Source organism: Amblyomma americanum, chromosome 10, assembly GCF_052857255.1.
Source record: "Amblyomma americanum isolate KBUSLIRL-KWMA chromosome 10, ASM5285725v1, whole genome shotgun sequence".
In the NCBI taxonomy this organism is placed as follows: domain Eukaryota; kingdom Metazoa; phylum Arthropoda; class Arachnida; order Ixodida; family Ixodidae; genus Amblyomma; species Amblyomma americanum.
Window position 1 is genome coordinate 52855229 of NC_135506.1, and position 27750 is coordinate 52882978.

At 44.7% G+C, this 27750-nt stretch overlaps 1 protein-coding gene and 2 non-coding genes across 42 annotated transcripts in view; all 3 read left to right on the plus strand.

Moving 5' to 3' along the window:
* Positions 1 to 16781, plus strand: part of LOC144106770 (cell adhesion molecule Dscam1-like) — a 102365-nt gene extending 85584 nt beyond the window's left edge. For 30 of the 40 annotated variants that reach the window (XM_077639672.1, XM_077639674.1, XM_077639678.1 and 27 more), the window contains 5 exons: positions 2500 to 2598; positions 5749 to 5934; positions 7644 to 7793; positions 13501 to 13625; positions 15632 to 16781. In XM_077639672.1, coding sequence (XP_077495798.1) covers positions 2500 to 2598; positions 5749 to 5934; positions 7644 to 7793; positions 13501 to 13625; positions 15632 to 15688 — 617 coding nt within the window. In that variant the 3' untranslated portion in view covers positions 15689 to 16781. Of the gene's footprint in view, positions 1 to 2499; positions 2599 to 5748; positions 5935 to 7643; positions 7794 to 13500; positions 13631 to 15631 lie in introns of all 40 variants that reach the window. The other 10 variants (XM_077639673.1, XM_077639682.1, XM_077639699.1 and 7 more) reach the window with 1 other exon arrangement.
* Positions 16782 to 23993: 7212 nt separating this feature from the next.
* On the plus strand, positions 23994 to 24075 carry TRNAS-AGA (transfer RNA serine (anticodon AGA)). Its single transcript has one exon. It is a non-coding gene; the product is annotated as a tRNA-Ser (tRNA).
* A 919-nt stretch (positions 24076 to 24994) lies between these two features.
* Positions 24995 to 25076, plus strand: TRNAS-AGA (transfer RNA serine (anticodon AGA)). Its single transcript has one exon. It is a non-coding gene; the product is annotated as a tRNA-Ser (tRNA).
* Positions 25077 to 27750: the final 2674 nt, after the last annotated feature.

The window sequence follows — 27750 nt, forward strand, 5'->3', positions numbered from 1 at the left end:
CATATGAATGCTCACCGCTCACAAAGACTTCTGTGAGTGAGCTGCAGACCAGTACACACACCTTTTGCCGTAGCCACAAGTTCATCTGATCATCACTTAAGTGGTACAGAAACATGACTTCTGTTTCAGTTCTTGATGTTCACCGGCCTAATAGACCTCTAGTAGTCTGTGTCCTCAGTGTGCCTCCACTCTTTTGAGTGAACACTACATCCTTATTGTGTTCTTTATTCATTCTTTGTGTCCTTTTTCCTCCCTGCCATGTGCACTGTAGAAATACTTTTATTTACCTGTTCTGTCTCTCTGCCTCCCATTAAAGTGTTGTGTGGCTCGAAGCGTTTCAGTCATTCACAGCGATTAAGGCCTGTTGCATGCTCATAGCCAGTGTAGTCATGCTTCCCACTATGAATCAAGCCGATGGTCCTGACCCTACACATGATCCGCTTACCATTTCTTCCTTCAACCACACGCTGGTGCTAAAAGGATTAAAGATCCCAACCTCCTCAGTAATTGCACCATCCTGATGTGTACGTTTTCCTTCCTGAGTTATATGTGGACACTCAATAAATACAACCAAAGTGCATCCTCACAGTTTAAACTTGGGATTCTTGCATGCAGTGCATTTTTTTAAATCTATACAGCCATCTTTTACCAATAGCTTCTTCATGAAGGCTGGGGAGGCCTTACCTTGAAGCTGAAACTTTGCGCTGTGAGTAGAAGAGTAATGCCTTGCTTTCTCTTTGCATGCGTGCACTACATGTTCAAGTTGCGGGTGCGGGACTCAGCACAGCTCTGCAGAGCCATTGTTCAGTAGCAGTATGCATTCACAACGTAGAGCTGTGAGGCTTGCGCTTAGGGTTTAATTGGATGTCTGTCTTAAAGACAGGCTGCTTCTCCAGAGTATGGAGGATTTCGCTACGTAGGGAAGCTAACGTCAGAGCTTTACAAGAGGTACATACACATTGCCACTGCGTGAGGCAGATGTTGAAACTTCCTATCTGGGCTGTCTCAAACCGGCTCCGCTGCTGCTTCCACCATGTTGGCGCAACATGCACGCGACATCTAGCAAGCGTAATGGTGACGCCCAGGCAGCCCTTACTGAAAATATACGGTATCACAAGCGATGTTGTGGCCTTGCGATGCTTTCAAAGCCTAAAATGTAGCAGTTGTTCGTATGATCGCTGTCATTCCGGTTCCTGCAGCAAGCAAAAGCATTCAAGTGAATTCAAAACGGTGAACTAGGTAGTGATTAAACCTAAAAACCTCGTTAATTTGGCCCCTGCTAATTCGGAAAACTGGACACTTCAGACACCCCTTCCGGTCTCATCTAACGTGTGTAGGCACAATGCTCTCGTTAATTCGGAGGGATTCAGCCGCACTCTCACTAAGCGAACAAGCGGCGGAGCTCACATGTGGACAAGGTGCCGGAGATGGGGCGATGGTGATGGTGAGAGAGTGACTCGAAAATCTCAGTGTCGCTGGCGTCCCACCGAAAGGTAAAGGCACTGTAATCATCACTAAAACCGTCAGTCAAAAAGGCACCATGGCATGCTTGTTTTGTGATGTGCTCTGGTATTTTCTGTCCTCTAATTTCGCAGCTTGTGCATCACGTTTTTCACATTATTGCGAAGCCTGCTATCATTTTACATTACGTTGTGTGCCTGTCCACAGGGTATGCTTTTTTTTAGATGTGTGTGTCTAGAGGACATGTGTGCTGGATCGATCATCATACAGCAAGCACGCGCTGCACCATTTGGTGGAACTCAGCAAAATAGCTATTGCCACGGAAATTTCTCGCAGGAAACCAGGTTCGTTTCTGTGCCTGCCCGTTATACGTGGTCTGGGCAATCCTCCTGGGAGGCTTAACATCCAACATTACGGCGGCACAAAGACAAATACATGGCCTCAACTGTCAGCCTTTTCAGGCTGCTGTTCGAAACAATCAATGATTACAGATCCTAAGAAATACACATATGTTGATGTGGGACACGTTGCTATGTTTCTTTTGTCCCCCCCCGATAATCCGACACACGGTTAATTCAGGCTTTTCTCCAGTCCTGTGATCAAAATGTGAGTTTGTGAAGTTTTACTGACTGCAGTTATTGTCTCACCCTTAACTGATCATAGCACGTGTGATGCCATAGTTGTTACTCAGCTTCTAAAAACGAAACCTTAGCTGTATGGGAGAAAAGTTTCGGCTATAATTTGCTTAATGGGGTAAGCGAGTTCCATGTGACTATCCAGGTACATACAATGTCTTTAGAATCATTCCAAAGAAAGAGAACACAAAACAATTTAGGTGTCTACACCTTTCCAACACACACTGAATTAGCAGTACAGGCGTGTTTTTGCATGACACTGCCATTGCAGTGCGGCTGCAGGGGCCGGAAAGTGAGCCTTTGAACTCGTAATACAGCTACAGCCACTCATCCACTATATGGCAAGTCAGCTACACTTCTCTGCTTACTGCTGGAAGTTGATATCCTTTTTTCTCTCTTCCAGATCCGCCTGCGGTTCCCAACCTGCGGGTGACTGGCATCACATCTAATTCTGTGAGCCTCCACTGGAATAGTCCTTCTTCCGTCGCCTCACCAGTCATCCGTGAGTTCATATAAGCCTTTGTCAAAGAGAAATGCACGACATAAAAGCGTATAGGCCAATCGAAAGAATGACAATGATTTTTACCCCAAAAAGTGCCAAAAAATTTGTCCTCCATGACAAAGAGCCCATATGCAATATCTTTGAAGACTAACTACATGACTTCTTTTCACCAGGCTGCAAAGTAATATGTGCCAATGAGAGCAACATAGCGTAGCCTTATTAACGACAAGCAGCTTCTGTCACCCTACCGCATTTTTGTTTGCATTTTAGTTTGTTCCTTCTTCATCTACACAACTGTCAACTGGTAACTGCGAAGGCAACAGCTCTTAACTCTGTTGTGTCACTTGGTTTTTTTCTCCGAAGAAGAACAACTTGTGGTCCCACAATGGAACATAATAGCTTACATACAGGAAAAATTTATTGATTCCAGCTCCAAGGAACTGGGAAAAGCGTCCCAGTTATTTGAAGGTCTTACTGCCGAGGGACCCTTGCCCCCCTAAAAAAATTGCTAAAGACCGTTCGCATTGCAGTAACTTTATTTGCTGAAATCCTGGGTCATGGTCGTCTGCTTCCGAGATGAAAATTGCACCGCTACTATACGATTTTTCAGTTGAAAAAAAAATTTTTCAGTTAAAAAAAATTCGTTTTGAGGAAAGGAAATGGCGCAGTAACTATCTCACTATCTCCATGGACACTGAAGGTGTGATCAGGTAAGGGATGGGTTAAAGGAGGGAGTGAAATAGTTCCCTGAAATGGTTTTGTGTGGATCATTTCGGGAATGTCAAAGCAGCACTGCTCCAAAATGATAAATTCCTCAGCAGTCTCCTTCAGGGTGTGACGAGGCAGCAGTCAAGCTCTCTCACAAGCGGCGTTGTCACATCTCAGAAGGCTCCACTGCATTACCTGTGATCAGCATGTGATGAAAGCGTGTAGTTTTGGCCCAATAGGAAAACAGTAAAGCCATGTAGAAGAAAGCGAAGGAGCCCGCATACGCCGGAAACAGTGAGACCTCTTCCGAAAAAAAAAAAAAAGAGATTAGCGACGTGCCAGTTGACATCCAAAACAGGTGCAGCTGTGCTCCCGGGTTGGCTGGCCTAAAGCATGGCCGATAGCTGCCGTCTCCGTAGGCTGGCACAAAGCTCAGAAAACCGAAACTGCATCTATGTGGCCAGACTATTTTGCGGAGACGGTGCCACTCAAATGTCGTCACACCTGCAATATCGCGTGCGTCAGAGGTGTGCACACAAGACTGCACCATACGATTCTGGCTTGACAAGGGCTATTTGGGCAATCACTTACATTGCCAGCCATAACGACCGACACGGCTGCCCGTCAAAGCCCGTCCAAAATAATAGGTTTGAGCCCAGCTGCGTCCGAATCAACAAGCGTCTGATGCCATCGACTCACATGGGCATCAGCCGACACTGCAATGGCAACCTGAATTATCCAGATTTCTGAATGAGCGTAGGTCAACTTAACGAAATTTTACTGCATTGCTCATTCTGAAAGTGTGATATTTCATACCTTATCAAAAAATCTTGTATATGGGATATGTTCTTGGTTTGTACGAGATTATGAAATATGTGCCATATGCGTTCACATATGCCAGAAGTGCCCACATGTCATACTTGTGTTATGTATCTCATATACAAGATTATTGGGAATGGCTGGAATTAAAAAGAAGTGAAAAATAGAAGAGTTGTCATACAAGTTAAGGGAGCAAAAAAAGTAGAATGGCATAAAAACATGCACCCCAACTAGATTCGAACCACCATCATGCAGACCTTCAGCTCACTACACAAACCACGACACGACTGGCACAAGAACCAACCGCACTGTTTTTGTACGACAAGACTTACACAGTACTTTCCACTACTTCATAATTTGATGGTAAGATTTCAGGTCAAGCATTGATTTGCCTACTTTAAGGAGCAGAATTATATCTTACTGAACTTCCAATGATATTGTGAATCTTGATGTGCACTGTGATAAGCACTGAAACATCTTTGTATACCTATACTGTAATTTTCACAGCACCAGCACCCACCTTCTTTGGTAGTGCTCTCATTGTGCATGTATATTTTACTACACCCGGAGCTCTGCCATGAAAATACCTGGCATATTTCATTACACACCTTTACAATGGCTCAACAAAGCAGAGAAGGCAATAGCTACCTTCCAGCTAAATGTGTATCCAAGCACACTAGAAATGCCGAACAAAAGACAGTTTGGGTAGCCACTCTTTACAGCAAGAAAGAGGGCATAAACAAACAAGAAGAAAATTGTGCAACACAGGCCAAGTGTTTTTTTTTCATGCATTGATTGGGCACTTGTTAGTAGCTTGTTCACCGCTTCCTTTCTGTGTTTCACGAAGCATGTGAGACTGTATGGAGGCACTCATGAGTGGCTGTGTATTTCGCACGAGGTTGATGTAAGCTGATACGATGCAGGTTGCACCTCCTGTGTGCACGACACATCATTGTTGCGTGCTGGGTGAGGTATGATACATACAAGTCCATACAAAAGACATTTGCAGCGTGCGTGAACTACTATGCAGCACAAATAGGTCATACGAGACATTTGTGACATGTAGGAACTTTTATCTAGCATACGTGTTGATACAAGGCACAGTTCTTGACACTTAGCTTATGTGCTGCCCATATTTGTTCATACACGACACATTTCTGACAAATATGAACTTGTACGAAGCATATATGTTGATATGAGGCACATAGTTTTCTTGACACATCTAACTCATATGGGCTGCATATGAGTTCAGTGTCACAATTTGTGACACATATAGCTCATATGTAACACTTAAGAAGTCATTCGAGACACATATGCATTCATATGACATTTTCCGACAGGCTTATCCTATCCCACACAGCCCACTCCTACTCTTTTAATGGCTGCACTTTACGGGATGTGTCAGGAAGCATGCTAACACACATGTACAGAATCCACCAGAAAATCACGCATACCAGGAGTAGTTTTTCTCAATCCGACAATTGCGATGATCTTCTCTTAAGTGTTCCCTTATAATTTAATCCTTTTGAGCCTCATGTGATGCCCTCTCATCTTTCTGCCTTGTTCCCCTCCCCTTCTGGTACATGGTTCACGATCACGCGTTGCTCATCTTCGCGCATGCAGAGTACGAGATCCAGTATGGCACCGATGATGGTGACAAGAAGCAGCTGCACATCCCGGCCACCAAAGACACGGTGACGATGACTGAGCTGCGCAGTGGCACCCGTTACAACTTCCGCATGGCCGCCTTCAATCTGTACGGGCGAGGGGACTTCTCACACGACCTGCCCGCCGTCACGCACCTATCCGGTGAGGTTCCACTTCGGCGCTGTGACAGGCCAGTGGTCATAAATTTGGCATCCAGGGAGCACGACAAAAGGCCGCCACACATGTCTAATGGCTTATTTCCACCTGCTCCGGCCGCACCACTGAATCTGCACGATGTACGCCGAAATGGCACCCATGACATAATGTGAATAGCCGCATACTAGGGACTCTGGAAATCCAAAGGAGAAGCAAGGGGGCGGCTGTCCCCACCCCCCAATCAAAATTTCTTTGGAGCAGGTAGCATGCTTCACCTCCTCCCCAGTTTCCAACTATTTGCGCTCATATCACATTCCTGACAAACGCTTATATTCTAGGATGTCATTAATGTAAGGCATAGTGCGGCTGAGTTAGCTAGTTGGCTTCATATAGTCACTCTTTCCTTTGAGTAATCTAAACCAATCATGTCCTAACACAATTCATTGATTGGCCTCTGTTCAAGTGCATGATTGGCAGATTTAAAACACTTTGCTCAAACGTTTTGTTTTTGAAGCAGTCAAGCACTTGCGTATGCATGTTCACGAAGCTGCCCATGTCAATATAAGATTTATTTCCTTAAATAGACCTATTTATTAATGGCATTAGCCACCCCAGCACAAGAGATATGGCTGAGTCTGGTAAATTTTCACACTTGAAAAGAAAAATCAGCAGATGAGCATAGACAAAAGTTCGCTTTAAGTGCAAGTGGCTTTAGAAGGTAAAAGTTAGCAATGAGAGGAAAACAAATGGGCATATGTGACTGCGCAGAGGTTTGTAGCGGGATCAGATGCGTTTTGTGCAAGTTCAGTAATTTTTTTCTATAGTGACCCCTCATTCAGGCGAGAACAGGGTTCCAATGATAACCTAGCTAGCCTGTGCTTGATAAAATTGGACAAACCAGAGACTTTATGTAAGCACCACTTTGCCGCTATGCACTTTGAATGAGGCATTGATTCACAAGAATCGATTTCATTAGAAGGAAGCTGGCATGCTGTTACATGAACTCACCACAATGTTAGTGACAGTAGAGTTAAACAAGCATATCAGCTACTAAGATAACTAAAAACGGGTGGTGTCATGTACTAGGTGACAACTCATTCTTGAAAAGCCGAAACTCTGAGGTTGCTACCCCACAAAGTTGTTGACAGATGGCTTTGCTAGGAAGGTAATAGGCTGCAGCAAATGTTCTCTACAAAATGCATTCTTCTTTACTACTGAATGTTTTCGACAGCTCGCAATGTGCAGAAATAAACATGAGGACTGTGAGGTTTTGTCCCTTCTACAGGCTGGTGTACTGCACTTTTCCTTTGTCACCACTGAAGGCATGGACTTTTGTGCTGGAATCGAAAATGAAACGCTGGTTTACTAGTCAACCGATGAAGGAGCAATACCGTATGAAACACACACCTCACTCTTCATGTGACTTATTAAGATGTGTGCCTTATCACCATCAAATCTGAAGCTCACTGGTGCAGGCATGCTTTTGTAAGAAAAGTTTCAATGCTGTGCTGGTATATGTTGTTAATGGAGGGTTTCGAGGCATCAGGATAGTGCACTCGTGAGGCACCTCATAATTTGATGACAAGGGACCAAACAGTAATGATTGTCAGCTGTATGCAAGGAATGCTTCAAAAAAGCGATAATTCCGTCTTAGTGGAAGGCATGACAAGACAATTGTCAGAAAAAGACGATTTATTGCACGTTTTGCCTTCCAGATGGCGGCTCATTTCCTGCATTGGTTGATGAGGAGATGCCCTTCTACTACCGCACTTACTTCGTGGTGCCCGTGGTGGCGTCATTCACCGTGATCATCACAGCTATCGTCATCGCGTGGGCCTGCCTCAAACGTGCCACCATACTACAGAGTAAGCATTTGCTCATAAGGTAACAGTAATCAGTACCATGCGACATTGACGGAAGCACACTGCAGAACAGCCGTTCTAATTCAAACTAAGTTTGTGGCGTATTTTGGTGGGCCTGATGATAATCCAAGAGCCCACAAAGCTCATGCTCTTTAATGTAGCCTGACTGAAACACATTGCAGAACAGTTCTTTTAACTCAAACCAAGTTTGTGGTGCATTTCGGTGCGCTTGAAGACAATCCAAGAGCTAACAAAGCTCATGCTCTTTAATGGGGCCCCTTACTTTGATCCACTGGATGGTGAGACCAAATGGAGCCAATGTTTGGTCAGCTGCCATATATGAATTAGACCTTGCTCCTCAGTGACTTGCATGTTTCAGGCAAGACAGTTTGTGTGTGAAACGTCATAACGTGGAGGTACAACACTGAAATGAACAAACGAGCTGAACTCGTGAATTACTTATGCAGCACACTGTCAACATGTCCAGGCCAGCTGATGGATGCAGTTAGTTGCATAGCCATTCCTTTTATCATAATAATCCCCCACCCCCCACGGACTCTGATATCACTGAGTGGTGCGCAAGGGACCCCCCCAAATTCTATACTGGTGAAGCTCTATCGTGTGGCAATTTTATCAAGGCACTGCTTTAAAGAAATTATAGAGGTGCGCTAAGTATTACAAGATCGAGATGTACCAGCTCACCTAAAAAAAGTTTTACTGATAACACTAGGCTGCCTAGCTTCCCAACCTACAAATCATGCATACCTCAAAGTCATACACCTAATCACCACAGAAGCTGACCTAAAAAGTACCAAACACTTTGCTGCAAAGTACCTAAGTCGAATGCATGATTTTTAGCAAAAAGTACTAAATCTAAGGATCATAAATATCTACATGATCTTGAGGTTCAAGCTAACAGAGTGCAGATTACAAGCTGGATGTTGCACAATGGTATCAATCGGCGATATTGCTTCTGTAGTGGTGAAATCCATCATCATGCACAGCATCCTTGCTGTCGCTGATGCTGCTGTAGTTCACCATTGTCGTGGGCATGCAGTTTCACACTGGTAATGCTATACAGTGATTTTTTTAGCCTTTAGAGATTTTTATTTTAAAAATTCTGAGAGAAACGTCAGTGTGATCTGTTGAGCTGGATTGTAAAGCACGGCTCACATTATGTACCACATCTGTATCAATAATTAGATGATTAATTAGCTTAAATAACTAATAAACTTTTATTTTTGATTTTAGGGCACAAAGTTGTATTGTAAAAATGATGGCCGCCAACATCAAAGGTGAACCTTGTTTTTAAATTTTCTTGACCTCTGGTTAATCTCCCTGCCTTCCCTATTCTTCCTCTTTCTCCTTTTAATCGGCGATGTGGTTCAAAATATTAAAAGCCGAAGACGCACATTTACAGCTCACCTTCAGTGTTGATGGCCATCAATTTCGCAACACAACCTTGCCCCTGATATCAAAAATAAGAAGTTTATTCAATATTTTTAGGTCATTAATCATTTAATTATTGATCCATACGAGGTACTACCTCGATGGAAAGAAACACAAACAACCCGACGCCAACACGCCCCGCTTTTGGAATTTATTTTCATCGCGCTTTTACATGGTGGTACAAAAAAGACGTTAGAGTCGTCCTAGAATGTATCATGGACGAGTCTAGGGTCTTTTTGCTACCACCGAAGTAAAAGCGCGGTGAAACGAAATTGAAACAGTGGAGCGTGTTGGCGCCGGGTTGTTCACGTTTCTTTCCATCGTGGTAGTACATAATGTCCACCTAGCTGTAGAATCCAGCTCAACAGACCGCATAAACGTCTCGGTTTTTAAAATAAAAATTTGTAAAGGTTAAAAACAATCACCCTGTATAGGGCAGCCTGCTGCTAAGATTGCTCAGACACCCAGAACCCTAGGAACTGCATTGACTGTAATACAGCTGGCTTCGAATGTCTTTGCAGCCTTTATTTTTTTTTTCAACTGCATTCGTCGTCTTGCCGCAATAATGCTCATGCATGTCAAATGTTTCTCAAGTGAAAAGCACCAACTCAATGCAATTTTACTCTCAAGTAATACTATACGTCACAAAACACTGCTCCTTTAACAGAATGACAGTAAGTTCTTAGCATATGTGTTGAACTGCAAGTGCCGGTAACCATGTCTGCTGTTTGTTTTTTAAGTGAAAAGTTGTATTATACTTTGGAAGCAAAATATAGCGCTGATGAGGTTTCTTCTATGAAACATCAGCAATTATATAATTGCTTAGAAACCGGTGATAAGAAGCCACAAGGATATTTAAATTCATTTAATAAGGTTGTGCACATAACATGATTCCCACGGTCAACAAACTGTCACAGTTCTTGCTCTTACAGACCGCAGCACCAAAATTCCTTCTTGCCTTCCTAGTATGAAACTCTCCGCTTCAGGTACTGGTTCTACACTTGTACACACGAAGTGAACAGCCCTCATATAAAAGCTGTAATGTCCATAGATGTGGACACTTTCAGAAAGTGCTGATATGCGTAGAATTTTAATACATCATTAGAGGTCTCGTTCACGAGAAAAGCCAGCGACCATATCCGTCCATGTCATAAAAAACCACACATAGCAGCCTGCCCACCATGGCAGCTTGCAATGAAATTAATTAAAATAAATTCAGTGCAACTGCCACAAATTCAGTGCAATTGCCACTTGCCCACCGTGGCACTGCACACCAGCTCATTGGTCGAGACATGGACTGCTCCCAAAGAACTATGCGCGAAATTGAGAACAGCAACATGGGTCTCAAAAGCCCCAAAAGTGGCTGTGTTCTAAATACCTGCCTGCCCTGGCAGTGGTGCATCGCTTAACCACTGCACCACTGTGCCAGTAGAGGTATGAAGACTCCCTGCAATCAATCTATGAATCTATAAAAAAGAAGGAGTACTTACATGAGAGGGCTCTCTATTGCTATCGCATTGTGCTAGTTTTTCATAGAAACATTTCAAGCAAGAATTGCAGCACTGACACAAAAACTACTAGGGGCGCTTAAGTCTCTTTACGTGTAATGAATGCAAAAGCATTGTGCACTACTGCTGTTTTGTGGTTGATTATATCTGTGGTATTCTGTGAGTTTGTGTAACTTAGTTTGCATCGGCTACCAATCCGCACACCATTCAGAGCTCTGTGGGTTAATGTCCATATATGTAGAATAGGTCATTCTGTTCATAAATGGTGGTGAGTCCTCATACCACTACCAGCCCAGTGGCGTAGCGGTTAAGCGATATAGCACTGAACTGGCAGATCGCTGCTCCTATGACAGCCACCCATAGGGATTGTGCGACTTATGTTGCTCCTCCCGAGTCACTTTTCGCACAGCTGGTGCGACGGTTCTCCGAACTTACCCGAGCTTCCTCCCATTGGCTCCAGCTTGTGCAGTGCTTGTCCGAACTTACCTGAGCCTACCCGAGTTACTACTGAGTAACTACTGAGTTACTACTGAGTAACTTGCGTAAGCTCGGGTAAGCTGGTAACGATCTCGGGAGTGCACATTTCCTTTTGCACCTTATGAAGGCGTGAGAGCTTTAAATGCCTAATATATGGTGACTTTCTTAAGTCACTACTACCAATGACAGGAATGAAGGAAAAAAGAAGAATGTGACCCAAAAAACATAGCTGGGTCACGATATGGATATATGAAGTCTGGACTGAAATTCCATGAATGAATGGGCCTTTGGGGGAAGGGAAATTTTTCCTGTGCAGTCATGGGATTTTCTTTGGAAAATTCTGAATATTTCAACATTTTCCCCCTTAGGAATACAATTATCGTATTAAGGGGCTATATGCACGACACATTTGCTGAATACAGTTCCCGACATTTTGAGTGGGTAGGTAGACACATTTGAGATGAAAGCTTTAGTGCCCTGAATTTCAAGAGAGACCCAATGACATCTTTGAAAATGTTATACTTTTGCAAGTTATTTCAACGCAGAAAATGAAAAATTAGAGATATGGCAAATTCTACTGAACTGCTATGTGGGTTCCTCTTTTAAATGCCAAATGCTCCAAAGCAGTACCATCTGGTCCTGGTAACCATAGCAGAAGCTGAACAATCCATTGCCGGCTTATGCAACTGCCTTCTCATGCAACACTGCTAAGTAGCTTCCATCTCTAGTTCATTTTGTAGTTCCAACCGCTCCGCTTAGTGCATGGAAAAGAAAACTCACAAGAGAACACTATAATGCACTTTACTGATTGGTGCTCTTTTTAGCAGCGTCCACAACTTCTAGCTGAAAACGTAGAAGCGTGTCAGAGATGGTACTATAACCTAATTTATACATTAGTGGTTCCTTGCTCTTCAAAATGGAACATTCCAACTCGCCCGTGACAGCTTCCAGAAATGCAGCCTTAGTTTCATACTACTACAGTGAGCCTATTAATTTTCTCTGGAATTCTAATCTCGTTCTAGGTGACATAAGTTCACAAAAGCTTAATCTTCAGCATGAATGCATATTTTATCAAGAACCAGTCAAATTTGCTTTATAAATTGGCTGCTGCAACTACATTTCCATCTTAGCTAGATAGAATATTTTGAGTTTTTGCCACTTTGATGAGGCTAGGTTTTCCCATTCGATGGAGTCAGCCCAAACAATCCAGGCTGGACCACCATGCACCACCCTCCTCATCCCCTTTTGCACAATATAAACCCTCTTCCCAGTGATTTTTCCTCTTATTCGTCCAGGGTGCCATTTGATGCCCACAATTTAAGCATGCAATGACTGTCAATTTTTGACAAAGCAAGCCAAAAGTTGGAATCCTAGATAAATTCCTTCTCGTCCAACTTCTTAGCAGCTGCCTTGTTTATGGTGATGTCAACATGTCTATTCAAAGCAACAGATTTACTAAGTGCCGTACCGGGATTTTGACAAAACGGATTGTGAATGCTCCATCAGCGAAACATGGACTGCAATGAAGTCAAGTCATAAAACATGCTCAGACGAAAAGGGCTGTGACACAGATGCAAATGCTGCATGACTTCCTAATGTATTTTTGCAAAGAAAGGGACTCAAAGCAGCTGTGCTGCTTCATTTACACTAAAGTGCCACACAAATATACAAGTGCAGTGTAGGATGAGCAGCAGATATCTGATCCTGCTTTTTTCTTGTTCTCTATTTCTCTGATTGCGCCACATGCCAGGGAATAAAAGCCTGTATCATAGCTCATGGTAAAGATGGGCCAGGCATTATTTATTTATTTGTGTTGTCTATCGGAATCTGTGATAGTGAGTTGAAATTGCCAAATAATGATGCACTGACAAAACACAGTGGATGCCACCTGTGTTCGGCACACAAGGATCGCAGGTAACTGTTTTGAAGTCTGTTCAATTATGCTATTCAGTCTGGCATAGCTACTCAGATGCATGCCTGTTCCAGCTCAATGACTTGCCGCGCACAGAAGGATCAGGAAGGGGTTAGATTATTTGCAATAAAACATTCAAAATGCACTCGCAAATAGTACACTTGCACTCAACAAATGTATTCTGCACAAGTAGCAAGAAGAAATCAGCGGCTATGCTGTGTTCTGTAGATAAAACTGCTTACTGTCATGTTTTTTGGCTGCAGTTATCAAAAGTATGCAGCTGTTTGCAAAAGTGATGTTCAGGTCAATTGGCTTTAATCTAACAGGACCAAAACGAGCTTGTTCTCTTTCTATATTTTCCAAGGTACACCTCTGGTGAGCCAATATGCCCGCACCTCCTACATGAGGACAATGGACCAAAGGAACAGCCAGGGCCTGGAGGAAGCCTATGACGTGCCGTGGAATGGTCCCGCCACTAGAAACTCCATGGTACGGTAGGGTATCCCATTTTCTGCTCACGCCATATCACTCTCTCACTAGCTCACACGCAAGCTCTTCCACCATAACCACCTGGGCTGCTTCCAGCAATGCATGACTAGCATGATGCCGCTTCTCTTGCGCCCTGCAACTGGCAAGAGCCCCTACAGCGCCCTGCTTGAGGACTGCCAGGAGGTACCCACCTGGCAAGGAATCTGCTTTCACTGCTTCACTCTTTTGCTTCGCCTAGGCCCAAACACGTTCGCTGCACTGCAGTTGTCCTCACCCATTCTTTTGGTAAAATAGTGCTTGCACAACATAAAATCACATGCATGTGTGCCTACACTCTTAAAAAAGTACAATTTTATTTTCAAGCAGTTCACTACAGTTTATCAGGAATGCACACTTTTCTTGACAACCCTATTCCAGTATATCATGCTATGTGTTTCCCTAACATGAAATAAGCTTCCCTGAAAAAACTATGCTGATCACATTGGCAGTGCATTGCAGTGTCATGTAAAGCAAGACAAGAAATGCATAAGATAAGGCCACTGGCATCATCCAATGCAACGATCTGGGTTGTACAAGGGTCGCTTTTACAGGAAGCTACCAGTGCCTTCTTGTGTAGTTCGCTGCTTACTGCTGAAGGTTGCTCCACTAAAACTTAAGAAAAGGCAGCATTCAAGCGTTTTCAGTTCTTGGTGAGGGCATTTCATGAACCTTAGCACATTTGGTGGTTTTTGTCTAATAAGCTCAGTGTAACCATCTCTGAATGTGGCACAGAATCAGTTATTTACCTCCAAGTCACAAAAAAACTGCAGTTTCTGGTGTTTCAAACAAAAGTGACATATGCATATATGGCTACTCTTTAGGCAGACAGCAACGAACGTGTTCTTAGTTGGTAGTTTCAATGTGCAAAGCTTTAAGCTAGTGATGAAAGGATAACAAAGCGATTTTTCGCAGTGTTACACCACAACACTGTTGACTGCATAAAAAGATGCCTTTCTTTCCTGCTTTAAAAACGTCTAATGTGCAATTTTTGTCAGCTACATTGTACTGCAAACTGTACAAGAGAGCTGAGGCTTTTTCAGGTGCACCAACCTTTTTCTTCAGCTTCTTTATTCTTCTTTAGAAAGAAATAAGGATATTAAGTTCACTTAATTACATCAAACTACACCTTAAAGCTTTGTACAGGCATGGTTATGAATTTCACTCTGATTCTGCTAATCCTTCATGCTTCTGCTTAGGTCACCGACATTTCCGCTTCATTTCACGTTGCCAGTAGCTGAATTTACTGATGGCTAATTAGGTAGAATGCACCCAGTGGCTGTTCCCAGTGGTGGCAAGTCCAGGCAATTTCTGCTTGCATGATCAGTTATGCTACTTTTCCACAAATATGCAGTCACTGTTTACAATCAGCTCATGCAGAGCTGACATGCATTTAGCCAGCGGAAACAGTACAGTACTTGCGTGAACAAATTTAGAATTTGCAATCAACAAAGAGTAAAAATGCTATGCGTAGCAGTGATCACACATACGTTTGTAATACACCATTTGAAACACTGTTAAGAATGGTTTCAAAACAAACAAAAAACGTACTCTTTACACTACCACATCGCCCTTTAGTGCTGAATGGGCAGGCACTTTTAATGGCTACTGAGGACATTAGCTTTATGTGAATGGTTTGTGCAGCCAGCATGGGATTACACAGTACATCCCAAATTTTCATGTTGGTTCACGCAAAACACGTCTACTTTGAGCATAATTTACCTGTATGATAAATGCATGCTTGTAGGGAAGTAGAATTAGCTCTATTGCCTCAACAAGTCTCACACAATTCATGGGATGAGGACCACACATAGTGCAGATTACCTTATCATTAAGATGCCCTTTTAGTAGTCCCTTTAGAGAGCCTTAAGTTTTTAGAATAAAATTTTCCATTCTGACTGACGATAGTGGTAAATATAAAGGAAGTATAAAGTATTCCTGCAATGTTTCTCTTTTCTTATCTATTCCAGAGAAAAGAAGGAACCTACACTCGCTTGAAGAACAACCGCCAGCAGAACCTTGTCTAAGACGTGAGGTACCACTACTAGTCACATGTTCCACATTTCTAGAGCAGCTACTATGGCAAGTTCAGTTGTTTGTGAATGCATTTGTTGCAGTGCTTTGTCACAGTTTTTCACAGGCTACTAAATGATAATGGGCATTCCTAGACTGTTTGGCTCTGTGGCACCACTGTAGGCATGGCTGCCAACGACCTCGAAAGCATGTCAGCAAAAGCAGCACCACGTGACTTTGACATGGTTTTCAGGCTGATATATTTTACGAGCTCATTTGTTGTTTCAAAAAGCAAGCTTTGCCTACATGTGCTGGCAGCATGTCGCAGCAGTCTGTCTAGAAGCCTGTGGCTTTTATGTGCAAATACTCATGCTCTTCATAATAGTTTCATTATGTGATCTACTTAACATGCTTTTCAGTATGTGTACAGATATCTATTCAACTCTCATTTACAAACTCATTCAGCGTTCGGAAGCTATGATCACTGAATATGCTTTTATTGACTTTCATAGGGAATGTATTGAAATCATCTATTATATGCATGCTGTCACATCATGTCTCATGGAATTTGCTGTTTAACATTTGCATGCTTATGCCTCTGTATTCAAGCTGGTAAAGACCAAGATAGAGATCTCTCTTATACATCTTCAATAAAAATTCTGCACTCCAGCATTGCTAATGCTCAACCCCGTGCAATCATCAGCATTCAATACCTTACACTGCACTTTCTGAGTTCTGAAGCTCTCTCCGAGTGTCAGATGTGGTGTTGCATTTCCAGCCTCACTAAGTCTATGTAATGATGGCTAGTGCATGATAAAGCAAAACAAAGAAAGCACAAGTGTTATCAACAGATAGTTTTAATCGTCTAGGCAGCTTTTTCACTACTGTCTTGAGACCTGGGCTAGATGGCAGTAAAAAGCCAAGCATTTCCTAACCTTCTCACTACTTGTCATCAATAGTGTTGTGTGACTGTGATGCACATGAAAAATTTTACAAATGTTTTTGTCTCTGCTGAGTGCATAGAACCTGTACTGTGCAAGTGTATATGATAAGCAAAAGCTTCTGTTGTATGTACTTTCTGAAATAAACACTGTGAAAACATTCTAATGGCTGTATAGTTCCAACCTTTGTCTATATATGCATGTGCATGAAGTGTACGAAATACAAGTGAAGAGTCACTTTGGGCCTTTCACTAAAAATTCAGAAGCTGTGACAGATTACATAGGAACATACAGGAGTTGTCAGTTATGTCACACTGCTGCGTCAAACCTGCCACATAGTACTGCTAAGGAATGCGACAAGATGGCAATCATAAAACTTAGTTTGTAGCAATTGCTGGGCATTCACAAGTTAGTTGAATACAGCACACAAGCAATGAAGCAACAAGGGAGAAAGAAAGGGACTTGGTGATAACCCTCTTCCACTGAGCTAATCCAATCCCCCTCACCACCATCTTCCCGAAACTGTGTGTGTAGGTGCGTTTAGCATGCGTACTGCTTAAAGAGACACTGAGGACAAACTGAAGTAGGCCTGAGTCGATAGGGTGCAAAGTTATAATGACAGAGACCAATCTCAGCGAAAACAATATTTTATACTCCAGAAAAGGAAAAAAAATAAATACAGGTATCACCATCACTGGCCAATTTCGCAAGTGAAACAAACAAGTGCATCGACACCGATTTTCGGGCACGAATCCCAGAGGTATGCAATGCTGCTGTTTTTAATCCGTTCTTTTCAGTAAGGATGTCACATGTAATACTGGCGGACCACTTTTCGCAGCCCATTTTTTCAGCGCTGAATACACTTTTTCGGGGTGGACAAAAGTCACCATATCCAGAAAGTGCCAAACAGTCCACTTTTACCAAGACCAATAACTGCATGGAGTTGTCCTCAGTGCCTCATCAAGGTAGTGGGCGGCGATCTGAACAGCACCTTCACAGCAGCAGTGACTAAATTATGTAGTTGCCTGCACACCTAAAGGCAAAGAAAGCAAGACATATGCCTTCATTTTTAGGATGCCCTCCCAGTGCCCATACTCGGAAGGAAAACAACCCTCGCCTCATTTCCCACCCCCCCAAGTGACAGCCCGGATCTGCTGCAGTGCATAAATGCAATGGAGTTTATTGTACATAATGGACACGGTAGATCAGCCTAGCAGACATTCAACTATTGCAGCTAGAATATCGTCTGCTGACGTTTGTGCAATCAATGCCAACCAATGCACCCAAATAGCTGGTGCTGCACGCTGGCATGAACAGGAGAGGGGAAATTTATACACGTGCCGGGAACTAATTTTCAGACCACTCGCGAGTCAATCGGTAAAGCAGTCCCTGCATCGATCGTTTCTGCTTTCATTATTACCAGCCAACTCAAGCAAAGAAATGCTATTCAAGATAGCAGTCCACCTTGATAAGGCCCTGACACCAATCACTGCTCGTGCAGCAAATCTGCAGAGCATTCCCTGACGTTGACTTAATGTGCTTATTATCAATTAAGTAACGGCATCGTATTCAATCCTTTCTTGTTACCCTTTGAAAACAGCACCACCCGCGGTTGTTCGCAGCGCGGCAGAGAACGGGCCAACTCCTGCTTTTTGCGTGTAAGACCTGGGATAAAGGAAAAAAGAAATAAGCCCCGCTAAAACCACAAGAAATACTCAAGAGGACGTAGACTGCAGGTGACTGTGCAAAAATTGAATCTTCCCATAAGCTGCGCAAATGAAGTGTGTGGCTGCACGTATTGCAATAAAAAAAAAGTCGAGTGCCAAAGAGCAACCAGCGCATGTTGAGTCGCGTTATGAACACGTTTTACGTTTCAGTCGATCGCGTACGTTATGGCGGTCATATTACAGGCAAACCTTAATTTATACGTTACTCAGACTGCGAGTACACTGCTAACAGCAGAACACGCACTACGGTCTTGAAAGCGTGGAAGTAAAAGAAAAAACACAAGAAGCTATCTTTGCAGCAATTTACTTTATACTTCTGAAGCAGGCAACAGAAATCGAAGTTAACGAAACCAGAGCGCCTAAAGCGGCTTCGCTACGGTGTAACAAACCAAACGCCAAGAAACGAAAGTTTGAAACTCGCGCCACTCGTCGAGGTTTCCAACGGAATCTTAAACCATCCGCATCGCACAACAGTTACGAGCGCTATGCCGACAAAGAAAAACACAAGCGTTCCTGTACAGGAATGGGGTTTAGAGATGAAGTGGAGTCTATCCCGTTTGCGTTCGAGCAAGGCGGGAGAAAAGCCGTCACAAAAAAATGCCGCTCTTTGGGATGATTTGAAGTGCTCCGTACAAACGTTGCGCAGCATCCCGATACGCGAGCGGTTGCGAGTTATGTTCACGCGCTTCCCATGAAAACAGAGCGATAAAAAAACTACAGCTCACCTTCGCATGAATCCTTGGCACATTTGCACAAATTATCCATGTTGAACTCACTCGGAACGCGCACCACACCACGAAAAATCGCGACAGAACATCAAACAAGCAACTGAGAGCCTACTAGCATCCAAATGCGCGCACCAACGGTTGCTCCGCACATTGTTGACAGACTGCGAGACGCGCTCGACTTTTCCCGCTAGATACGTTGCAGACGACGGCTAGCGTGCATTTTCGAGTTTCCATTTCTCATCATCTATGCTTTAGAACGAAAGATTTGGCCGTTGGTGTGGCCTTTGTGCTCTTCTGGGGTGGTGGAACGAGCAATGTTTTTTTTTGTAAATTGGCTTGGTTCTTTTTGCATGCTGTCCAAAGTGCTTGAATATAAATATGCAATAGACACGGATGTTTGTTGGCGGGGAGGGAATAGGATTAGCTTGGGCTTTCTTGCTACGTAAAATTCGTTTAATGTTCGAGTCGATGGCAAAACAAGTATTAGGTAGTGCGTTGTGTGCAATGAGCAAAACAGTGTGGTAATAAAGTCCAATTCACCAAAATCAGTCGTGTGATTATTTGGTTATGGGTACGGGAAATAGTCGGGAAATCAGCAGAACATCATGTTAAATATTGCGACAGACGACAGACTAATTTAGTTGATTAAAGTGAAACTTTTTGCTGAGCTAGTAGGTGCTTTATTCTGTTGGGTAAAAAATTATCGCAACATAAAGACGCGCTTTACTAGATGTAACCCAGGCGCAAATCGTTATTAATGATCTATGGAGGTTGGTAGAGAGACGTCATTATGTTTGTGCTAGAGGTTCACTCGGGGACAAAAGTGGTATCGGGGACATTATCGGGGACAAAAGTCGTATACTCCAAGCAGCGGGGGGGGGGGGGGGGGGGTGGGGGGGGGGGGTTGACCCGCTGCGGTGGCTCAGTGGTTAGGGCGCTCGACTACTGATCCGCCGGAGTTCCCGAGTTCGAACCCTACCGCGGCGGCTGCGTTTTATGGAGGAAGAACGCTAAGGCGCCCGTACGCTGTGCGATGTCAGTGCACGTTAAAGATCCTCAGGTGGTCGAAATTATTCCGGAGCCCTCCACTACGGCACCTTCTTCTTCCTTTCCCCTTTCACTCCCTCCCTTATCCCTTCCCTTACGCGCGGTTCAGGTGTCCAACGATATATGAGACAGATACTGCGCCATTTCCTTTCCCCAAAAAACCAATTATTATTAAGCAGCGGGAGCCGGAGCGACAGAAAACTGCATTATAACGTCATCTACAGGCGGCATCTGAGATCGAGACAGCCAATGGGAGCCCTTTATTATCTGCGGGCATGTCGCGTGGCTCATTTTAATGTTTCGTGCTTTAGATGGCGTTACGATGCAGTTTTCCGTTGCTCCGGCTGCCGCTGCGTGGAGTATACCACTTTTGTCCCCGATAGTACATACATGCTGCATGCAAAGACAGGATACCCTTGAGCATATATCACCGAACTCCTCACCTAATAAAGTGCTCTAAACTCAACTCACCGCACCGCTGAAGATTCTCCAGGGTACACGGCCACCCCAGAGCTCCGGGATATTTGAAATCTAAAACAAGCCCAGGAGCAATTGGTGTTCAGAATGTAGGAATGAAACGGTAGTACCTTATAGGTGGTGGGAAATAGGACATCAATTTAACCGCAGAGGGAATAAAATTAGCCTTACTGTGGGGGAAAAGTTACGTTATCAGCTGTATGCCTCTTCGAAGGGTGACCATTGTTCCGAATTAGCTACTAACTTCGAATCAGTCAGAAACCATTGATGATAATAAGTGTATGCCAGTGATATCCCATTCAACTGTCTTGTATAATGCACCCCGAGCCACAAAAGCTGAAAGGCGGAGTTGCGATGTGTAATTTATGTTTATTAAATCGCCACCCTGTAATATATGTGCAAGAACGGTCAAGTAGCTTTCTACCCAGTGCTAACTATAATCCTGTTACGGCGCACAGCTGCTGGCAAGAATCGGTCGTTTATATGCTGCTGACAGCTGGCGCATACATTTAGTAGTAAGCACTGCAGGAGCGGCGTGCGCGTGGCCGTGAACTCTCATCTCCGGGTATGCAATGTCAGTGCACGTTAAAGAACCCCCGGCGGTCGAAATTTCCGGAGCCCTCCACTACGGCGTCCCTCATAGCCTGAGCCGCTTTGGGACGTTAAACCCTATAAACCAAACCATTTCATCTCCGGGTGCTTTTCACTCTCTGTGCCGATGGGATATGACGCTTTTAGGCGCTGAATTCTAGCTGCATTTTTCGTAAATTTGGCGAGATTTTTCTGTTAATGACCTGTAGCGACGTAGTATCGACGACGTATGCATAAGTACCACGAACATGGTTCCGCGGTTGATTAATTGCGATAAGATTTATGAACGCCATTACATTCCGCACTTATTGTTGCTCGAAAACGTAGGGCTGTTTTGATCATGTTCGATTTTTTTATTCGATAACTACCTCCGGAAATTGCGTCCCTGAGTGACCGCGGCTGCTGTAAGCTGACACCTTCGTAAATCGAGTCTCTACGATTTGCGTTATGTGTCGGAAAGGCAGCGTCAACCCCCACTAGTGCTTCATGCGACCAAGCAGTGACGCGGAGCTGAGACCGGCATAGCTGACTGCACTTGACAGACGTGCAATCGGTACTGCGCTATCGGCTTCGATAATTGCTCATTGCTGCCTTTTTTCTACTTTCGTATCACCTTCTTTTTTTTTCTTTACCGCTTTTCCGCTTGTGTGATTCCAGTTATTTTCTTTTGTCTTTTTTTCCCGCCAGCTAGGATGCCCTTCTCCTCCTTTAACACACTATGAGTACTGCACAGCGGAATGTCAGGCGCAGCCGCACAAGTCGCAATTTGATTATCGTGCACTGCTTTCATACGTCTTCGTCACTGTGCTATGTGGAACCTGCGCTGCCAAAGTGTCACGCCAATTGTTCCATTCGGTGACTCAAAACTGCTTTTGTCAGCCGCTTGGGCCGCTGCAAACGCGAGAACACATTCTGCGCGATTAGATACCCGCGTTTGGCTGACAGCATTCATTGCCTAGCTTCTCTCGACGTAGCCCAGATAGCTGACGCACGGCACGTGCGCCTTCGACAGAGCGCGGAGGCCCACGCCAATAAACGCCTGAAGGTGGCGCGGAAAAGTACTAAGAGTACTACCCAAAAATGCTTGCTCTTCTCGCTAGGCAGTGTGTTATGGCGCTGCAATTGGCGCCGCAAACTTCAGCGCAAGTTCCCCATAGCTCTCCTCTCACGACATGCACGCTTCGCGCTTCGCTAGTTCTCCTATAAGTGTACAGTTGCTCGGCATTCGCTGCAAATAACTGTGCAGGTCATATGTGCAGTCCTGCATTTATGAAAACAAGTTATGAGTATACGCGCATGACACGATATTCAGTTCAGAATCAAATAAGTGCCAATTAAGAGAACACTCAGCGAAATAGCCGCAGACATTGCTGCTCCTGCTCTGCCGTTTGTCGTCCGCCAACGCTAGTTAGTTGAGGCGCCACCACGTGCTTGCTCATGCATCCATGCGGAAGAAATCGCATCGGTTTCAACGATGAGTTCAATGAAATTCGACTCACTTGTTGCCACCAACTTGCCGGAACCCGGATCAAGGCGGCTGTGACTTGAGCGACTATCGTGCAAGTCGCGGAGCGTCAGGAATCGCAGTAATTTGTACCGAAAATAGAGCCATATGTGAAACGCATTCTTAGCCCACTACAAAGCGCAGAGCCGTAACCAGAATCAGTCCACTTATGTTCATGATCGTCGAAGAATATGAATTTCGTCATGGACTAATTTCGAGTGTACGAATTTTAATGCTAGTGTGTCGGTCTCTCCTTTGTTTTTTTTCACGAATCCAGCTAATTCATTCCGTAGCACCTTCCATGCCGTTCCACGGTATTTAAAGGGTTCCGAAATTTTTCGCCCACTATGTAGTTGCTAAAGTCAGAGCGCAGGCTACGCCGCCTGAGAGTTAGATCTTGCAGCCAGCTTCCGCATGCCAAGCTCTCTTCAACCTTCATTCTTTCTCTCTCGCCTAATTCGGCCCCACGTGACGGCTGACACGCGTACCTGACCATTAAAACGAGTCGGTTGTCACGCGGGGGCCGGTTTTCTTCTATATTTGTTATTACTACCCTTCACGACGCTCCCTACTGAGTTTTGCTTCCTCCTCGAACACACGTGACACACTCTCGAGACCGCTGGATCGATGGTTACAGTAGCACTACCTGGAACTTTGCTTCGGGGAAAGTGGCAGTTTCTTTTTTGTTACGACAATCTACGCCCACACCACTCACTTGAAGGAAAGTGCCTCCTGCGGCTATCTGTATACCGGTAATCAGTCGTTCGGAGCACTCGCGCGATGTGCTTGCCTCTCCTTACGGGGGCCGTAATTGAAACAGCTTTATGTTTCCTTCAAGCAGGTATACGATATAACGACCCAGAATTTGCACTTAATATCGAAAGTGCACTCGCTACGTACAGGACATGATCAACATAACGACAAGGAACAACTGATCGCAATGTTGTCGTTGTGTTCTTCATGTCATTATACGTTCATCGGGTCGTGTTCATTGTTCCACAATTAACCCGCTCATGCAAATTAGCATGCATATACGGCCTGGCCCCGTTTCAGGCTGTGCAGAATATCGAGCAACAACGTCCCAGGCCTCGCCTTGCAGGGAAATTATCCGGCCTTGACCTTAACGCTTTCCTGCTGCTGTGATAAGAATGAATAGGCACTCAAGAGGCGCCAGCAATAAACGGCGAGCCGTTATCGGAATCTCGAAGCTCTTGATATGCCAGACAATGCGCAGTGTTCGACTCACGGTGTCAGTGCAGTCGCTCAGCGAATTCTTTGCGTCTTTGTTAAGCGAAAACAGCTGCGCAGTCGTGGCCGAGTGGTTAAGGCGATGGACTAGAAATCCATTGGGGTCTCCCCGCACAGGTTCGAATCCTGTCGACTGCGAATGGCTTTTTATCGCCCTTAACATCAGCCAGATTACTTCATGTGAAAGACATTTGACTTTTTTTAATGCCTGTTATTGACAAAAACGCAATACATTTTTAAAGCACCTCGGCCTTCTTCGGCCAATGTGCGCATTAAATTTTCTTCACCAGACCACACAGGCGGGTCTACCTTTGCCCGGTACACACCGCGTATGCAACATACACTCTCAGCGAAGTCCTCCCTGACAAATCGGATATTAACGTCTGCACTTATGACAGCCATTCGGGTCTTCCATAAACTATGCAGGTCCAGGAGCATGATCATGCCGTCAGGGCTTCCTGTGTCATCCTATCGGTATATAGCGAACTCCATTTAGTGTTACGGGCAGTATTTTCTTTAAAGAACGCTGTGAGACATACCAATAAAACGTTGGGTCCAGCGTTCAATGAACACGGGTTCGTTAATTCCTGGCTTTTTTGCACAACATGCAGTTCGTTGTCCATGGTACAAATATGCCCTTTAATCTGCAAGCCAGGTCTTGACGGACATACTCGGGTGTAGTTTGAAAAAGATTTTTTTTTGTGCCCGCTTCAACTGACGCCTTTCTGATTCTTCGAAAGATATCTTGCCTTGGGCCTCTAAGGTTTATTTTACAGTACAGGGGCACAGGCATCATGACATCAGATCTCTGTACAGTTTTTCTTGTCTGCAGCGCTGAGATACTCCACGAAAAAATGAACCCAAGAAATAGCCCAGAGTCCCCTATTTCTTTCAAGTAACCTTCAGCACTACAAGTTTTCAATATCACAGTGAAAACTATAAAATCTGGAAGTACACTAGTATTTGATGTTCCTTAGCATGGCAGCGAAATATACCAAAATTTCACTGAGAAGTTTGCTCAGAAAGATCTCCGCGTTCTCGGGCGACCTAGAGCTGTGCAGTCGTGGCCGAGTGGTTAAGGCGATGGACTAGAAATCCATTGGGGTCTCCCCGCACAGGTTCGAATCCTGTCGACTGCGCAATTTTTTTTTATCCCCCTTAACCCGATCACTAAATATCAAAGGCATTCGATGTTTTGTGGCAGCGGCCGCAAAATTTCCCAAAATACCAGCGACAAGTTCGCTCACCAAACTCCCTGCGTTTCCACCAGGCGCGTGCAGCTGCGCAGTCGTGGCCGAGTCAGGTCGGTGTGTAACTGTCGATGATACATTGAATAACGCCGAGTGGCGGGTTGTCTGTGTGTATGCCCCAAATGTTGCGGACGACAGGGCCGCGTTGTTTCAAAGTGTTGAACAGCGTCTTTGTTTCGAGGAACAGCTTATTATCATGGGCGACTTCAACTGCGTCCCGAACGGCTGCGATAAGACCAGTGCAAGGGTGTTCAGGGACGCTAGTACGAAGATACTGTCGCAAATCATAGACAAATGGAACCTTGAGGATGTGGCGGAGTGTTTGCAAGGCGCGTGCGGTGTGAAGTACACACTTTCAGAGGACAAGCCATGCTAGGTTTGACTGCATTTATGTATCGCTGGACGTGATTCCAAAATGCGTTACCACGTACTGCCGGTGTCTTTTTCGGACCACTGTTTAGTAGAATAAGTGGGATAGGAGTGAAAAAACGGGGCAGTGCTTTTAGTTGAGATCCGTGGAGAATAAATAACAAGCTAATTAAGGACGATGACTTTAACCGCGCAGTAATTGAAGAAATCAGCAAAATAGAGCCTAGTAGTGCACTGAAAATATGACAACAGTGGGAACTTTCCAAAGAACAGGGTAAAATTAAAGCAGTCGAATGGTCTAGTGCCATTGCGTACGAAGAGAATCTAACCGAACGCAATCTAAGGTGCATGCTTGCAAAACTGCTCGCAAAGGAACGTGGAAAATAAAACAAACAAAATTCAACTAATAGAAGAGGACCGATATCGCGGAGCGTTGGTGCGGGCCAGAGCGGACGATGTTGCTGCAGGGAACACGCCGACGAAACGAGCGTTGGGAACTGAAAAGGCCGAAGAAAGGAAGAAGAGGTGCCGTAGTGGAGGGCTCCGGAATAATTTCGATCCCCAGGTGGTCGAAATTATTCCGGAGCCCTCCACTACGGCACCTCTTCTTCCTTTCTTCTTTCACTCCCTCCTTTATCCCTTCCCTTACGGCGCGGTTCAGGTGTCCAACGATATATGAGACAGATACTGAGCCATTTCCTTTCCCCCCAAAACCAATTATTATTATTATTATTAACTGAAAAGGCCCATGCGCGGCGAAATCACATTGACAGCATAGAACGGGGTGGCATCTTATCAGACGAAAATGAACATATACAGCGCGCGTTTTTTGAGTACTATCAGGCGCTCTTCGCATTACATGATTCAGACACGAACACACGGACAGGTTTCCTGGGGCACTGCTGCGACTTAGCCACGAGCAGAAAGACGTGTTAGAGCTCGCAATAACCGAATCAGAGGTAGAAATGGCAATAGACAATTTAATTCTGGGAAATCACCAGGTCCAGACGGGCTAAGCGCGGCGTTTTACAAAGCATTTAAGAGCGGAATCGCGCCAGTGTTGACGACGGTCTTTAATGAAGCTTACAACGTAGATGAATTGCCTCCATCTTATGGTAAATCACACACTGTCCTAGTCCCAAAAACTGATGAAGCTGACAAGTTACGACACGTAACAGGGTACAGGCCAACTGCACTCAATAACGTGGATTACAAAATTTACATGAATGTGTTGGCGCAAAGGTTACAGTGTGTAATCCAGGAAATTATTGGCCCCCATCAAACACGTGGGGTAAAGGGCCGGTCTATTCTTACTAACATACACAAAGCAAGATGTGTGCTCGAGTGCTGTGACCTTACAAATAGTCGTGTTGCCATCTTGCAGCTTGACCTCGAAAAGGCGTTCGACTGTGTCGCGCATAAAATTTTGCTGTGCATTCTGGATTACGTGAATGTTGGTTCTGCTATCCGGGAGGGAGTCGCCTTGGCGTATCGGAACTGCACGACGAGATCGATTGTTAACCAGTCTGGGGGCCCCCATTTTCGTGCAGCGTTCGGTACGTCAAGGCTGCCCCCTCATCCCTCTTCTGTTTGCCATTTACATTGAGGCGCTGTGTTTAAACATCATTGGAAACGAGAGAATCGCTGGTTTTCGGCTGCAAGCGGCGGAAGTCAAGCTGCTGGCATGTGCGGATGATTTGGCGGTTTTTTTCCGTTGATCGAGAAGGTGTAGCTGAGGCCGTTGATTGCGTCGCAGAATTCTGCAAAACCTCAGGCAGCAGAGTGAACTGGGCTAAGTCAGTGGGGCTCTGGCACGGAGCATGGCAAACGACGCCTGACCACTTTGCAAACGTACCCTGGGTGAAGACCCCAACGAAGTACGTGGGAGTACCGCTAGGATGCTATCGCGATAGCGAGACATATTGGAGAGCGCAGACTCAGGATGCGCGCGAGAAGGCGGAAAGATGGAAAGGAACAAGCTTATCAGTTTTCACTAGAGCCACCGTGTGCAAACCTATTCTTTATCAGCGGGGTGTGGTATGTGATGCAAGTGTTGCATTGTGCAGAATGAACATACAGAAGCTACATCAAATTTTCGCTGTATTTGTGTGGGCTGCGCAATGGGAAAGGTGCAGCCGAACGAATTTATTTAGAAGAGTTAAGGATGGTGGAGTGGCCCTGGGACACCTTTTCT